Source organism: Theropithecus gelada, chromosome 5 (assembly GCF_003255815.1).
Source record: "Theropithecus gelada isolate Dixy chromosome 5, Tgel_1.0, whole genome shotgun sequence".
In the NCBI taxonomy this organism is placed as follows: domain Eukaryota; kingdom Metazoa; phylum Chordata; class Mammalia; order Primates; family Cercopithecidae; genus Theropithecus; species Theropithecus gelada.
The window spans coordinates 55,877,632-55,893,557 of NC_037672.1; the positions used below are offsets into that span (position 1 = coordinate 55,877,632).

General features: G+C 36.2%; 1 protein-coding gene across 5 annotated transcripts in view; it reads right to left on the reverse strand.

The window, feature by feature from the left end:
- The window catches only part of ARHGAP24 (Rho GTPase activating protein 24), a 516,458-nt gene that overhangs the window by 18,228 nt on the left and 482,304 nt on the right, over positions 1–15,926 (reverse strand). For all 5 annotated transcript variants that reach the window (XM_025386128.1, XM_025386132.1, XM_025386131.1 and 2 more), the window contains 3 exons: positions 11,094–11,226; positions 8,279–8,352; positions 5,575–5,696 (listed from right to left, as the gene is read on the reverse strand). In XM_025386128.1, coding sequence (XP_025241913.1) covers positions 5,575–5,696; positions 8,279–8,352; positions 11,094–11,226 — 329 coding nt within the window. The remainder of the gene's footprint in view (positions 1–5,574; positions 5,697–8,278; positions 8,353–11,093; positions 11,227–15,926) is intronic.

A 15,926-nucleotide genomic window follows, 5' to 3' on the forward strand; every position in this document is an offset into this window, starting at 1 on the left:
ACCACCACATGTTCTCACTCACAAGTGGGAGCTGAACAATGTGAACATATGGACATACGAAGGGGAACAACACACACTGGTGTTTGTTGGGGGAAGGTGGGGAGGGAAAGCATCAGGAAATATAGTTAATAGATGCTGGGCTTAATACCTAGGTGATGGGTTGACAGGCTCACAAATCACCATGGCACACATACCTATGTAACAAACCTGCACATCCTGCACATGTACCCCAGAACTTAAAATAGAATAAAAAAAAAAGTTAAAAAAAACACCAAAAAACAACTTTCTATGCATTAAGAATGCAGTCAGATTTAGTATTTTCTCTAGAGACACAATAAACATCTAACTTGTTTTAAATTATTTTTGGATGCAAGAACACTTTTTCTTTAAATACTGACTCATGCTGAAGACTGGGCCAGGATGTGGCTAGGTGGTTTATGTGCTCAGTGAGGTCTCCTGAAAGTTTGGTTGCTGTGAGCTGGTTTCTTCTGGGGCCTGATTGATCCTGGGTAAAATGAAACAACTACACTCCCAGGGAATGGAGACCTCCCCGTGACCCCCAACAAATTACGATAACAGAGGGGATTATTTTGCTTCTCCATTTTTCCTGTACTTAAAGAAAAACAAACAAACAAACTTATTTGTCTACTTGTGCACCTATCCCTTACACAATTATTGGTGTATTTAGAGAATTGACTTTTCTCATTGGGTATCAGGTTCTTACCCACAAAGGAGGCACTACGCAATTTTTAAAAGATTTCTCCTCAAATAACAAGATACACAACAAGAGTTTAAAGAATAACAACAACAAAAACACTGACTTCTAGGAAGATGATGGTAGCACAGTATTGGAGCTCCTGAAATCCTCAAATAAAAACAGAGCAACTAGATAGCAAAGCCAAAACTCATGGGCAACATTTCCAAAACACTAGCTGACAGGGTATCTCCCCAAATATGTGTTGGTGGAGACAAATCCTCATTTCCACAAAGCCTGCATGATGTCAGTGTCTCTGTAGAGGGAAGGAGAGAGGAGCAATGGGGACTCTGATGGGCCTGGAAATACAATATCCCCAAAGCGCCACATAGATATTCACTGGAAAATGCAAAGAATTAATTTAAGAAGAGCGGCTAAAATTGGGAGGGATTGTACCTAGTCCAATAGAGGTGGCCAGTGGCAAGGTCTGAAGGAGTCAGACATCCAGCCCCTAAGATCTCTCCACACTGACCAGCCAGGACTCCCTTGCAGACAGTGTTTTGCAAGGAGGGGATACTGCTAGGAGAGAGGTGAAAATTGAGAAGGACTAGGACAACAGAAATGAAAGAACGGGAAGAAAGACCAACAAAAATCAAGAAGGCAATAAAGCCAGGATATCTCAGGAAGCAAGATGCCATATTTTTTTTTTTTTTTTTTTTTTTTTTTGAGACGGAGTCTTGCTTTGTTGCCCAGGCTGGAGTGCAGTGGCGCAATCTCGGCTCACTGCAAGCTCCGCCTCCCGAGTTCACGCCATTCTCCTGCCTCAGCCTCCCGAGTACCTGGGACTACAGGCGCCCGCCGCTGCGCCCGGCTAATTTTTTCTATTTTTAGTAGAGACGGGGTTTCACCATGGTCTCGATCTCCTGACCTTGTGATCCACCCGCCTCGGCCTCCCAAAGTGCTGGGATTACAGGCGTGAGCCACCGCGCCCGGCAGATGCCATATTTTTTTTATAAGATGTGAAAAAACAGATTGAGCTCTGTAAAGTCAGAAAAGTTAACCTGAATGGATCCTTCACACACACGGCGTTGTGACAACATGACATTTGGAAAATTCACTGAGTTACGCTAATCCTCCAAATTCTTACACACGTATTTCTATAGTATCCAAGATGTATTTGTTAATATCAACACTAATCTCGCTAGAAAAGTGCTTAGGAATTTAGGAAGCTGTCAAGCTCAAGGTTTTAAATGCAAATTTTTCACATGCAAGTTTAAATTTGAGAATGTGTCTGCTAAATGCTCTAGTCTGAATAACTGTAGTTTGTCAGTTGTTCTTTCAAATAAAAATGGAGTTCCAAGAAAAAGCAGTTAGTGCTGCTCAAATATCACACAAATGCTTCCCCTTGAGCTGATCATTCTGTTACTTTTAGAAGCAGTATGCAGAAGTGCTTTGTACAGACAGCCATCTCTCCACCCTAATATTAAAGAAATGTGTTCTCAAGGTTGATTATTTAATGCAATTAATAGTTTTTACTGTTCAGCAAGAACATTCTTAAGTAAAATTGGCATTTTATTCCGTATTGTAAATGCGTGGTGATGAAGAATATGGTGCTAGTGGGGTTTGGTGGCACTGCCTTGATTCATACTAAAGTGTCAGCTGCTGTAGCCATCACTGCTTTAGCACCACTTGTGCAAATGTCAACACAGTGAAAGGGCAACAGCATCTTCATATTATTATGAAAATATATTTGAGCCCATGGACCTCCTGAATGCATCTCTGGGGCCCCCAGTTATCTGAGTACTACATTTTGAGAATCTCTAGGCTGGAAAGACATCAATACAAGGACCAGTAGTGAACATTAAGTGGATAGATTTATATACATATCACCAAAGATTAAATGAGGACTAAAATGGAGAGGGTATAGTGTATAATGGGTATATATTCTAACAGCATATAGCATAAATATTAAAAGAATAAAAGGAGGATTAAAAGAGCACATGTAAAGAATTTTGCAGTAATGTTACTGGTGTTGGTATTGTTATTCTGAGACTACTGTGTGTGATGAGTTATAGAGCAAATTATTAATTATGAGATGTTCTAATTCTGTTATCCTCGGTGTCTTTGCAAACCAAGATTCCTTGGAAGAAAGGGAATAAAACTGTAAAGAGAAATGAATAAATAAAAACCCTGTAGTTACAATTTTGAATTGTAACTAATGTGAACTTGTGAGGCACTATTTCTTTAATAGGTAAATATGTATATATGTTTATTATGCATGTAATATGTACATGTGTAGTGTGCATTCATATCTACTAGCTCTGCCAACTAAAATGTCTAGAAACAATGACCAAGCCAGTAGCAACGAGCACCACTGGCACTAAGCATCTAGTTTACCTTGAAATATCATTTCCCCACTACAAGAAGTCAGGAGTTTTTTGGAAATTGACTGATTCCAGGTTTGAGGTATAAAAATATATGAGCCTAAGAAATCCTGTCATACTAAAAAGAAAAATAGCTACCCCAAACTAGGAAGACCATGTCAAAAGAACTAAGAAGACAACTTGAAGATGCTTCCACTGGCCAAAGATGGGAAAATTTGAGATTCAATGAAGGACAGTAATTACAATGTATTGACCAAGCAAATTGATTTTAATACATGACCTTATAATGATATTTTAAAAATATTCACAATAATATGTATACTGGGAAGACAAAGAAAATAACACTCACTTTTAAAGGAATTAAAAAATCTGTTCATGTGCTTTAAAAACTGGTAAGTAAAGGGAAAGACTCAAGCAGCATTTATCTTGCCTTTTAAAGTTACCATTGGGTTCCTAAGTAGTAGATGAGAAGAAATTTTTTAAAAGTGTTCCAATTATTAACTTAAAAATTAAAATACTGCCATATGGGTGAACCTTGAGGACATTATGCTAAGTGAAATAAACCAGTCAAAACAAGACAAATACACTATGATAACGAGTATATGAGGTACCCAGAGTAGACAAATTCATAGAAACTGAAAGCAGAAGGGTAGTTGCCAAGGCCTGGGGGAGAGAGAAAGGGGAGTTCTTGCTTAATGGGTAGGGAATTTCAGTTTTGTAACGTAAAAACAGCTCTGGAGACAGATCGTGTTGATGGTTGCAAGACAATGTAAAGATACTGAATGTTGCTGAACTGTGAACTTGAAATGGTTAAGATGATACATTTTATGTTACGTGTGTTTTACCACAATAATGAGTTGAAAAAAACACATAATTACAATATCAGCATTTCAGCTGCCAGCGAATTAATAGTTTTAGGAATTTTGTTAAGTTCACAAAAAGAGAGATAAAGTGACATTATGTGTCTCCCGATTAAAGGGCACAACACAATCAAAGGTCATGCCAAGAAGATAAAACATGGATTTTACCCAGGTCCTAACTTGTAGAAAATGCAGAGAGCAGAGAACTATTAATATATTACACTGCACCATGAATCAACAAATCCATGAATCAACAAATCCAGACTATGGGAAACTCTACAAGTGAAATAACATGATTTTTCAAATGGCAAGTTATAGGGGATGCTGTATATTAAAAAATTCTTAAAAGCTATCAAGTAAAGGAATAGGAAACTTAAATGTAATATCTGGGAAGTCCATTTGGGTGATAAAACTACAAAGAAACACACAGAAATTGCTATAAAAGTCTGGATATTAGGATGACAGACGCTGGGATTGGGTCAGGACACAGGAAGAGTTTTGGGGATGCCAGGAAAAGTTCTATTTTTTTTTAACTAGATAGCTATTTCTAGAGTATTTGTTTTATATAATTCATTAAGATGTATGTGAGTATGTGTGTGTGTGTGTGCGGGTGTGTGTGTGGTGGTGGTTTTATGTATTGCATGTATTTTAATTTATAATAAAGATTTCAAAAAACAATGGACCAATGTATCTCCAAGCTTCTTGCAGCTTCAGATTTCATATTTTCTAATGTCTGCTAGACTCTTCAGGTAGAAATTAAGTTTTCTGAACTATCTCATTGCCAAAAATCTGATGTTCAACTTATATTGCCCTTGGTGTTTAACAAAGGAAATTAAACTGAAGTGATGTTAGGCAGACATGCAAAAGCTTTTTTTCTCACACACAAGACCGAAAGAAATGAAAACATTGGAATTTTAAGGAAAGGAACAGTATCAGGTAGTAAAATCCAGGCGACTGAGGGGGACATTTTATTCTAGACTAAATAAACCCAGAGTGAATCTAAAAATAATTATTGTTTCCCTTTCCCTTTTTCCTATTAAGTTCTGAAATCATAAATTAGTCCAGTTTGCAGCAAACAATGGTGCTATTAATGACACAGAGCACCTAGGCCTGCTAGAAAAAAACAAAGTGCAGTTCATTGTTGAAAATAATTAAGACACTTTGTAATTTGAATAACAAAAATTCCTTCATGTTTTAACCTACAAATAGACAAGCAGCATTGTCTTATAAAAAAACATTTTTCCCTCTTTAAGTCAGTCAAATAAAATCAAAATTAAGAAAAATGTATATTAACTGAAAATAATAACTTTTTGAATTTTCTGAAAATTGTATTGAACTCACAAAGTGAGGTAGTTTTTTTCAGTTCTTGAATACTTTATGTATGATTTATGAAGGTTTCATTTATTCTTGTAAGGCTAATGAAGAGGCATTTTATACATTTTATGTTTAGTAAACACAAACAAAAAATACCTGACTCTTCAAAGGAAGATTTTACGTTTAAAGAACTTCAGTTAATAAATGGAGTTGCCATGTATTCATTTATTACCTTGGTTTGCTCAGAGGTGAGTAGATTCTGGCCAATGAAGAGATAATTGCTTCTTCTTTTGATGAGGGTATAAGACAATCATTTACTTACCCTCCATGATAGTCAAAGGATCTTCCACTTTGGGGCGCAGGATGTTAGGACCAAAGACAGTTGCCAAGTTCTGCACACTCATTTTGTTAACTCCCGAGTAGGACTGTACTTCATCCAAGAACCTGTGGCGTATAAGCATATGATCGAAACACAATGGGATCAAATTTGCCAGTGGAAGAAAAATCAATCATTAGAAAACTTACAAACTAAAGTAAGTTCAAAGATGACTATGGAGACAGAATTATTTGGATGTTCAGACATCTCTCACTCAAACATATTGCAAATTAGGAAGGATCAAACTTTATGTATCATATCAACTATCTGTCTTGGCCTGGCCTGCTTTGATTTCCTCTGTCAATCAAAGGAACAGGTGTGTTTGAACAATACTAACAGGGACTTGAGAGTCAACAATGTTGATTCCCTTCTAATCCCTTAATAAAGTAATAATTTGTATCTATATTCAATTAGAGGACTGTAGATAAGATCAGCTGGTAGGATGCCTTATTTTAGAGAAGAGGAATTAACCCTCTTTGTGGAGTAATTTGTGAGCTTCAAAATTATAGTATATTAAGAAATGAGATAAAATACAGGCCGGGCATGGTGGCTCACACCTGTAATCCCAGCACTTTGGGAGCCAAGGCAGGTGGATCACTTGAGGTCAGGAGTTTGAGACCAGCCTGGCCAACACATGGTAAAACCCCATTTCTAATTAAAAAAAAATAAAAAATCTAGCTGGGCACAGTGGCGGGTGCCTGTAATCCCAGCTACTTGGGAGGCTGAAGCAGGAGAATCGCTTGAATTTGGGAGGCGCAGGTTGCAGTGAGCCAAGATTGCACCATTGCACTCCAGCCTGGGGGTCAAGAGTGAAACTCTGTCTCGGGAACAAAAAGAGAGAGAGAGAGAGAAACATAAAATACAGTAGAAATTAAAACACAGTTCTAATGATATAAAACATTGCAAATGCAAACTGTTTCTATTTATTAGGTGCTAAAAAGTAAGAGGCATGAAATAGTAGGAGAGATTGTTTTCATAATCTTTCAGCATTTCTTTATTCCTCACCTCCTCTTCATTTATACAAGAGTTTCTATAATTTCATGGCTTGCTAATTGTACTGATGAGATAAAGAGGAAATAATGAAAAATTAAAATAACATATTTATATAGTGCTAGTATGTGTCAGTCATGGTGCTAATTTATTAAATTCTCAAAGCATCTCTCTGAGGTAGGTACCATTACTGTCTCTGTTTTACAGATGAGAGTCATGTGGTACCAGAGGGGGAATCTTCTCCAAAGACAGAGTTAGTAAGGGGGAAAGCTAAGATTTGAACCCACCAGAGGATGTGACACCAGAGGCCATACCCTTAACTACTATATCAAGATTTTTTAAAAAGGTGCCTATTTCCACACATTCACTACTGTGATACAGCCTAAACTACAGTAACACTGAAGGCAAAAAGTCAAACTAGCATTTCTTATTTAAAATACCTGAAATTAAAAATCTGCTTAAATCTTTGAAGCGAGGTTAGGCATTTCTATTGCGGAGATAAAGACTTACAATATGGTTCCAAATAAACTTTTTCGTCCCTTTTACTTAAGGAGAATATAATCCCTGTCTCACCCACTAGAATAACTTGAATTAGTTCAAAATCTTTGGATTATAAGCTTCCATATTAATAAATCTAAGCTATCAGTGGCATCATTTCCTGCTTTTTCAAATTCTGGAACCCAAGGTCCTGTTTGCTTCTAAGTATAACCATCACTAGAGGAAATTATTGTGGGAGGATTTGGAATTTCTCCTCAGTTACATTGACAATTAACACCAAAATGTCTGATATTACTCTTAGACTTCATAATTCTTAGTCCGTTGAACACTTATCTAATCATAACACCAAACACATACATAAATGCTGCACTGCACTCAATTAAAACTTTGAATTTTATTTTAAAATGGACTGGGAAGCTATCATGTAAGACACCCTGCAGTGACTTGTGCCAATCATCACTCTCTATTTAAATTTATACTGTTTCAATTTTGCATATTTGGTTCCTTAAACAGGGGCACATATATGGCATATCCCATTTGAGGCCTTGAGTTATACATTGAGAGGTACATTTTTCAGGCACAATTACTTTTCTAACAGAATTCAGTTACAAATGTCTTTTTGATGAAACCTGAGATGGGAGAGAAGTGGAAAGAAAATAACATTTATTGAATGCTTACTATATATTAATCATTTAAAATATAATGCAATTTTTAAAACAACTATGAGAAATACATGTTTTAATTACCATTTTACCTATTAGGACCATGAGACTCAGAAAGAATAAGAGAATTGCATAAAGACAGGCAACTAGTCAATGGCACAATCTTGGCTCCCATGCAGATCTTTCTCATGCCAAGGTGGCATGCTTCTTTTCCTAAACAACGCCACTCCTGAAACAGTACAAACAACTTGATTGATGTTCAGAACAACATATCTTTAGTGTGCAGAGGTAAGAGAAACTTCAGAAACATTAAATTTCAAAATCAAGCAATTTAATGCTCAAAGAAGCCTTTGAGATCACCTTGTCCAACCTTTTACTTTTACAGAGGCCAACACTAGGGCTCAAAGTAGTTGAGTGATTTTATTCATTGTCAAACACAAATTAGGATCAGGCTAAATATGTCTTGTCTTGTTTACGTTCGTCGTTAGGACAGTTCTTACCTGCAAATATACTTGAGGAGGTTGTAATTTACCACTGGCAAACTCTTCACCTGCTTTGCTAATTCCTTAACACCCTGAGTATAAAGAAGAAAATAAATGTTATCTTTCTACATGTTCACCTTAGAATTAAAGCAAGTGGAAATGGCCATATAATTTTTTTAAAAAAATTAGTTTCATATGTTATCAGTGAAAGATCTTGTCCTGAGCACTTACCACTATCACAATGAATATTTTAGAAAAGTTTTCAAATATGTACAAGCATTTAAAATATCTCCATAAGTACTATTTGTGGAGAAACAGATTCAAGTGAAGCTATTTATCATTTTTAACATTTGTTCGCAATTGACTGAAAAGAGAAGATAAGCTCATTTATTAATAATATTATTTGAAGAAAAGTAAACTATGTAGTGAGCATTCTTCCCAGTTTTAGCATGTGTAGATCATAGATAAATGCATCTACTGACAAAAGTCTCTCAGAGCTGGTCAGGTTTAGGATACATCATTTGGGGAGGGAGGATAATTGAAAAACGTGATCTTTCTGGAAATTTCACAAGGGACTAATTTATTTGGTTCTTCTCATTGTATGACTTCCCCTAAAATGTAAATGATACCAGAAAAGCCAATGGATAATGTAATTTGCTTTCTTCTTCTGCCCATAAAGGTCCAGATAGTAAATATTTGAGGCTTTATGGGACAAATGGTCTCTGTTTGCAACCACTCAACTCTTCTGTTGTAGTGCAAAAGCAGCCACAGACAATATTATTTAACAAATGGAATAAAACTGCATTTATAAAAACAGGCAGCAGTTAGGCCGGGTGCGGTGGCTCACGCCTGTAATCCCAGCACTTTGGGAGGCTGAGGTGGGCCGATCATGAGGTCAGGAGATCAAGACCATGCTGGCTAACACGGTGAAACCCCATCTCTACTAAAAATACAAAAAAAAAAAAAAAAAAAAAAAAAAAATTTTAGCTGGGAGTGGTGGCGGGCACCTATAGTCCCAGCTACTTGGGAGGCTGAGGCAGGAGAATGGCGAACCCAGGAGGCGGAGCTTACAGTGAGCTGAGATCGTGCCACTGCACTCGAGCCTGGGTGACAGAGTGAGAATCCATCTCTCTCTCTCTCTCTCTATATATATATATATAGGCAGCAGTTTTTGACATGAGTGCCAAAAAAATCTAACGGGGGAAAGAATAGTGTTTTACAAATGGTGATGGGACAATTGTATATCCACACAAAGAAGAATTAAGTTTGTTCCTTTCCTCACACCAAAAACAAAAATGAACTCAAAGTGAATCATAGTTCTAAATGTAAAAGCTGAGGCTATAGAATTCTTAGAAGAAAATATAGGAGTAACTCTTTGTGACCTTGTATTAAGCAAAGTCTTTTTAGATATGACACAAAACCACAAATGATTAAAAATAGATAAATTTGACTTCATCAAAATGTACAACTTTTGTGTTTCAAAGGACGCCATCAATAAAATGAAGAGACAATGCACAGAATGTGAGAAAATACTTAAAAACCATATTTATAAGGGTCATATATCTAAACTATATAAACTCTTACAACTCAATACTATTAATAATAAGGCAAATAACCCAACTGAAAATGGGGAAATAATCGGAATAGATATTTCTCCAAAGAAAATATACTAATATCCAATAAGTACATGAAAAGATGTTCAGCATCATTAGCCATCAGGGAAATGTCATTCAACCTTCAATGAGACGACTTTACTCATGTTAGGATGGCTAGGATAAACAAGACAGGTAACAAGCGATGGCAAAGATTTGAAGAAATCAGAATCTGCACTCATTGCTGATGGGAACGTAAAATGCGAGAGGCCTTTCGAAAAACACAGAGTTACATATGGCCCAATAATTCTATCTTCTAGGTATACACTCAAGAGAAATAAAAACATAGGTCCATGCAAAACTTTGTACATGGATGTTCACAACAACATTATTCATAATAGCCAAATAATGAAAAAAAAAAAAAAACCCACAGGTCTGTCCGATGAATGGATGAACAATGGAACATTGTTTAGAATTAAAATGAATGATATACTGATAAGTGGCACAAAATGAGTAAACTTTGCAAACAGTGAAAGAAACCAATCTGCACACACACACACACACACACAAACATTGAATGACTCCATTTATAAGGAATGTCCAGAATAGGCAAATCTTTAGGGACAGAAAATAGATTAGTAGTTGCCAAGAACTGGGGAAAAAGCAGAATTAAGAGAGGGTATGAGGTTTATTTTGAGGCAACAAAAATATTGCAAATATTCTGAAATTAGATTTTGGTGATAATCTAATATCTCAGAGTTGTACAACTCTGAGAATATACTAAAAAACACTGAATTATACATTTTAAATGGGCAATTGTATAGCATAAAAATTATACCTTACCAAATCTGTTTAAAGAAACAGCAGTAGGTAGGATTTTGTATACAAGCCACTGTTTGAAGTGGTTTGGGTTCACACAATTAAAAGATTATGAGACACAGCAGTCACTTTTTTGTGTGTGATGTGTGGCCTGACATAGCACTGCATTTACCATTTAGGGAAATAAAGTGGCATGTCGTGCTGATTTAATTTATTCAGCCATATTTCTTTTTTTGATCAGAGAGGGGATCAGAAACGGTACTTGAGCTGTATTTGGAAAGTCTCAGTGTGTGTGAGGTCAATGCAAAGGATAGTGGAGAATAACACTGGGATAGGGCAATGGAAATTTACAGATTTAAGACTAAGAACACACATAAAAATTCCAAACGAAAGCTTATTTGGAAATAAATGCATCAACTTACCGCTTCCTCTTCCTTACTGAGCAGTTTGGCACATGACAAAAAATCTTCATACTTCGCATAAGGAATAACTGGTTCTGGAAGTTCTCGGAGGTACAGCTTAAGAAGTGATGCCACCGTGTGTACATCTGTGTTGCTGTGGAGATAGAAGTGTGAAGATATTCTTTGGAGTAAACTTCATACCATTCTATTTATTTTTTTCAAGAGTCCAAGAGTTAGAATTCCATCCAAGTTGGCAATTGAATGAATCAACCCAGTTTTCAGAGAGCACTCATTTATGCGATGCGTATTAGGTGGGGAGAAGAAGGCCTAGAAAAATCTACAGAATCCTCAGTGTAAAGGTGGAATGATGGCTACCAGAGGCTGGGAGGGATAAGTGTATGTGTGTGTGGGTGGGTGGGGTGGGAGTGGGGATGGTTAATGAGTACAAAATATAGTAAGGTAGAATGTATAAGATCTAGTACTTGATAGCAAAACAGGGTGACTGCAGTCAACAATAATTTATCGTACATTTAAAAATAACTAAAACAGTATAATTAGAATGTTTATAACACAAAGAAATGATGAATGTTTGAGATGATACATAGCCCATTTACCCTGATGTGATTATTACACATTATAGGCCTCTATCACAATATCTCATGTACCCCATAAATATACACACCAACTACGTACCCATAAAAATAAAAAAAAATTAAAGAATCCTCAGTGTGGTTTGAACATTCAAGCATTTTTCTTTGTGTGTATTTGATAGTAAGCAAAGGTGTTAACTTAAGAAAACAATGAGAATATATTAGATCTGAAATAAAATATACTGTAATAAAATTTACAAAAAATTCCAAATCTATAGATGAGTATATGTGTGTATTCAATATAAAAATGAATTACTAAATTCCCGCTCATCTCTCAAAATGTTGAACTCATTTTTGAGAAAGTGTTGGTGTTTGCCTATAGATACTCGACGCTTAGTGTGACATGCTATACATTTTTAACAGAGCTCATTTTGAAAATGATTGATTCTAAGCATAATTGTTTGTCTAATATTCTAAGATAGCTGGGAATCCTTAGATTGTTCTAGAAAAGAAGAGAAATGCTATGAAAATAAACAATAAAAACTTAATGTCCTTTACATAACTTGAATAATTTATTTGTATCCTCTGCTGAGTGTGAGTGGCAAGATAACTTACTAAATAACTTACTAAAATATTAATTTATATTTTGTCTTCTGTATCTTATATTTCCTGTTACTCCATGAAGATGGATGATAGCAAAGACAGGAAGAACAGAGTTTTTATTTGTGTGGGCGAAGTCGTTTTGTTTTTTGTATCTCCGGGGAGAATAAGCAAAAGTGTGAAAGGAGAGGTGATTCCTGTGAACCGGGAAGAGTGGTAGCGAACAATCCAGGGAATTCTTTACCTCACTCCCAAGCTGTGCTGCAGGAAGTGACATGTCCCCAGAGAGGTGTGCTCTGAGGAGTTGGGATGCAGGCAGTGGGGTTTCCTGCCTCAGTGAATATTCTCTTATCCCAGTGGCGGCATGGAAGCAGAGCCCACTTTACGAAATTATATGAGCTGAGACAATGGGCTTCTCAGTTCTCAGTTTCAAACCCGTGAAATCCTATGGGTTGATTTCATCAGCTATTTACTGCACATCTACTCCTAATGGACATTATAGAAAACACAAGGGCTAGGACCTCAGGGGTTTAAATAAGAAAGGTATTATTCCAGCCTGCTCACGACTTGTAGTCTAGTCAAGACAGCAGATATTAAGCTGATAATAAGACAAGTATGTGATTACAAAATAAGGTGAGTAGAAATATGGAAAATTATTGCATACCATCTAAAAGCAAGACAGGATTTCGAGGGCTTCTCTGAGAAAATGATGTTTGAGCCAAGATCTGAAGGGTGTCTAAGGACAGAAGAAGGCATTTCTGATCAAAGCAAGGGAGAAAAACAGCCTAAAGTGGGAGGAAGTCTCCTGTCCTTGCAGAATTGACAAAGGCTAAGAAGGTCAGAGCCCAGAATGGAAATAGGTAAGGTCTGTGCAGTAGGCAGCAACCTCATGGACCATAGGACTTCGCCTCCTTCAGGGTAAGGGCTGAGGTTTTCCATTTGGACATTGGAGTCTCTCAGAACAGGCATATTGTCAACTGTTTTATAGATGTTAAAATGATGGAGGTTATCTGAAAGGGCTTGTTTTAACTAGTTAATTGTATCTTCTTGATAATTAAATAAATATATATTTTTCTTTCTAAAATTCTGAACTGATAAACACTGCAGAAGAGGTTACCTTAAAACCTTGTAATGAAAATAGAAATCATGTTTCCAGGACATCTTGAAAACTGCAATCAACTCATTAATTCCCAAAACTAAATTCCAAAAAAATCATTTTAAAAAGACATACCTAAAATAGTCTCAATGGTAAGACAAGGAAGACACTAGTATTTTTGTTTGTTTTCTGACAAGCCACCGTATTTCATGTGCATCAAAGCCTTCTGTGTTTTTCTTGCTATATCTACCCCTCGAAGGGACAGTCATTAGTAGTAGAAAAATCACAGCCTGGGGCAGGATAGGCATAGCAGTCAAATATTCCAATAAACTATTTCCTTTTGATTCCACTCTAACCCAATCTACTGTCATGACTCAGATTTGTTTGCCTTCAGAGTCAATGACAATTTTGTTAGTTACTGGTAGTACAAATATAGAAGAATATAAAAATAAAATATAAAATAAATAAGTATATATTTCAATATACAGAGTATGTTATATATAATTTCATGACTATATAAATAGAAGGTATCAAATAGTTATAAATAAATACTATAAATGAGACAATAATGATAAACAAGAAACATATTTAACAAGAAATCTGCTTTAAAGTTTCATTGATGATCTATTTATTACATTGACTGTTCCCAAACACACTGTTTTTAAGGGAACTTCCTTAGCACTTACTCTACTGTTTTGCTTTTTTATAAACTATGGTATTGAGAACCTTTGAACACTAGATGGCGAGATTGCAAAGTTAGACAATGGGATGGTGTAAAAATTGTGAAGGATGAAGGGCCATAGAATCATTCTTCCTCTACCAGCAATTTTCTTAGCGCCAAAGCTGCAGTAATGTTCCAAGAATAGAAGTATTTGAGACATGAATCACGGTAAAAGGTGGAATGGGATGATTATTTTATTTCTTCCCAGAAGTGATACATTACAGGAGCTTTCTAACATTATAGTATATATGAACGCAGCTAATTATATAGAAATGAAGAAAAAATGAACAATTATATATATATATATTTATTAACAAAGTTTATTAACTTTTGCTTAAAGGCTAAAATTTAAAAATTTATGACTCTCTTTTTTTGGCTTGATTAAACTTAGGCTTCCCTGTAGAAATAGAGACTTCAGCATTTTTCTAGAGTTTTCATTTTTGCTTTGTCCTTTCTCACTGAAGAAAATAATTATTTCTGGACAGAATCTAACATATTTTTTCAGTTCTGATTCACCTCAAGAGGTTCTCAGTCACATGCCCTAATTGTCAGTAGGCTACCCATTACAATGGGGAAATCTGGTGTTTCTCTGAAAAATATCTTTGTATGTTCAGTCTACAAAATAGCAACCCTGTCAATCTCACTCTCTAGCCTTCTATCTCCTATTGAAAATCCACTACTTTGCCAAATTAATATCTACTTCAATATGTGCAACCAATTAATTAGATACCAATATTATGTGCTAATTGCCCAGTGTACCTAAAAGAAAGTGCCATCTTTATCTCAGAGAAATACCCCTCAGTCTTCACCAAAGTGAAGTGAAGTGACTGCATTGTGGCAAAAGTCTATGTACAATGGATAATAAAAATTTTTCACCTAATAACAACAACACATCTGCACATATCAGGGCCTCACTGAAGGCCAATGAGTAGGTTCTGCTATTAACCCCATTTGGGGTACTTCAACAGGAAACTGCACAGACAAAAATTATTTTTGGCTAATCACTGAGATACGAGGTGCTTTAGAGTCATGCTCTCTAGTATGATAAATAAAACTGAAATTCGCCCAAGGAGTCCTCCCTACAGGTTCCTAATTGCAACCTAACTCAGTACCAGAAACAAAGTGAAAACCTAATGAGGAACAAACAGCTGAGTTTCAGTCAATCACAGGCAGCTGTTCAAACCGTGTATGAGATGTAAACCATGTAATGGGGCTGTCTCTGTACCTCGCTTCCGTTTTCCGTAGGTTACTTCTTTTTCTCATCCTGTAACTATAACCTGCACATGTGGTAGGGTGGAACATTCCAAACCATTTTGTCCCAAACTGCTGCTAGATTCTAGAATCACAAAAGAAGTCAATGAAGATCTGCAAAACTAGATTTGTTGTAATTCTGTCTTTTAACGGTAGAAGTTCAAAACTATTTGCTAATATAAAGTCATTATACAGACTGAAGTCCCTTTCACTCAGCTGGAAGTAGAGCCTTTTCAGAAGGTAAGATATGTAATCAACCACGTTATATCCAGAGGTAGGAAAAAGGCGGCACGAGATAGGCCCAAAGATCTGAGTGAAAGAGCTATCAGACCAGGAGGAACTTTGCAGCATATGTCCCTTAATTGAGCAACATATAGGTTTGGTGCGCATCTTATATTGTACTTGGACTTTATGTCTGAATCCTGTTTCCTCCTGGTTATGGCTTTTTTTACAAACTTAAAGGGAGAATTCCATGAGGCTTCCTATGATTGACCTAATTTTGTATTCTCATCGGTCTACTTCGATCCTTCTGGGATCACTCATTTACTCACCAAACAGTTTCTGAACACCTGTGATGTGCACAGCCTCATGCTACA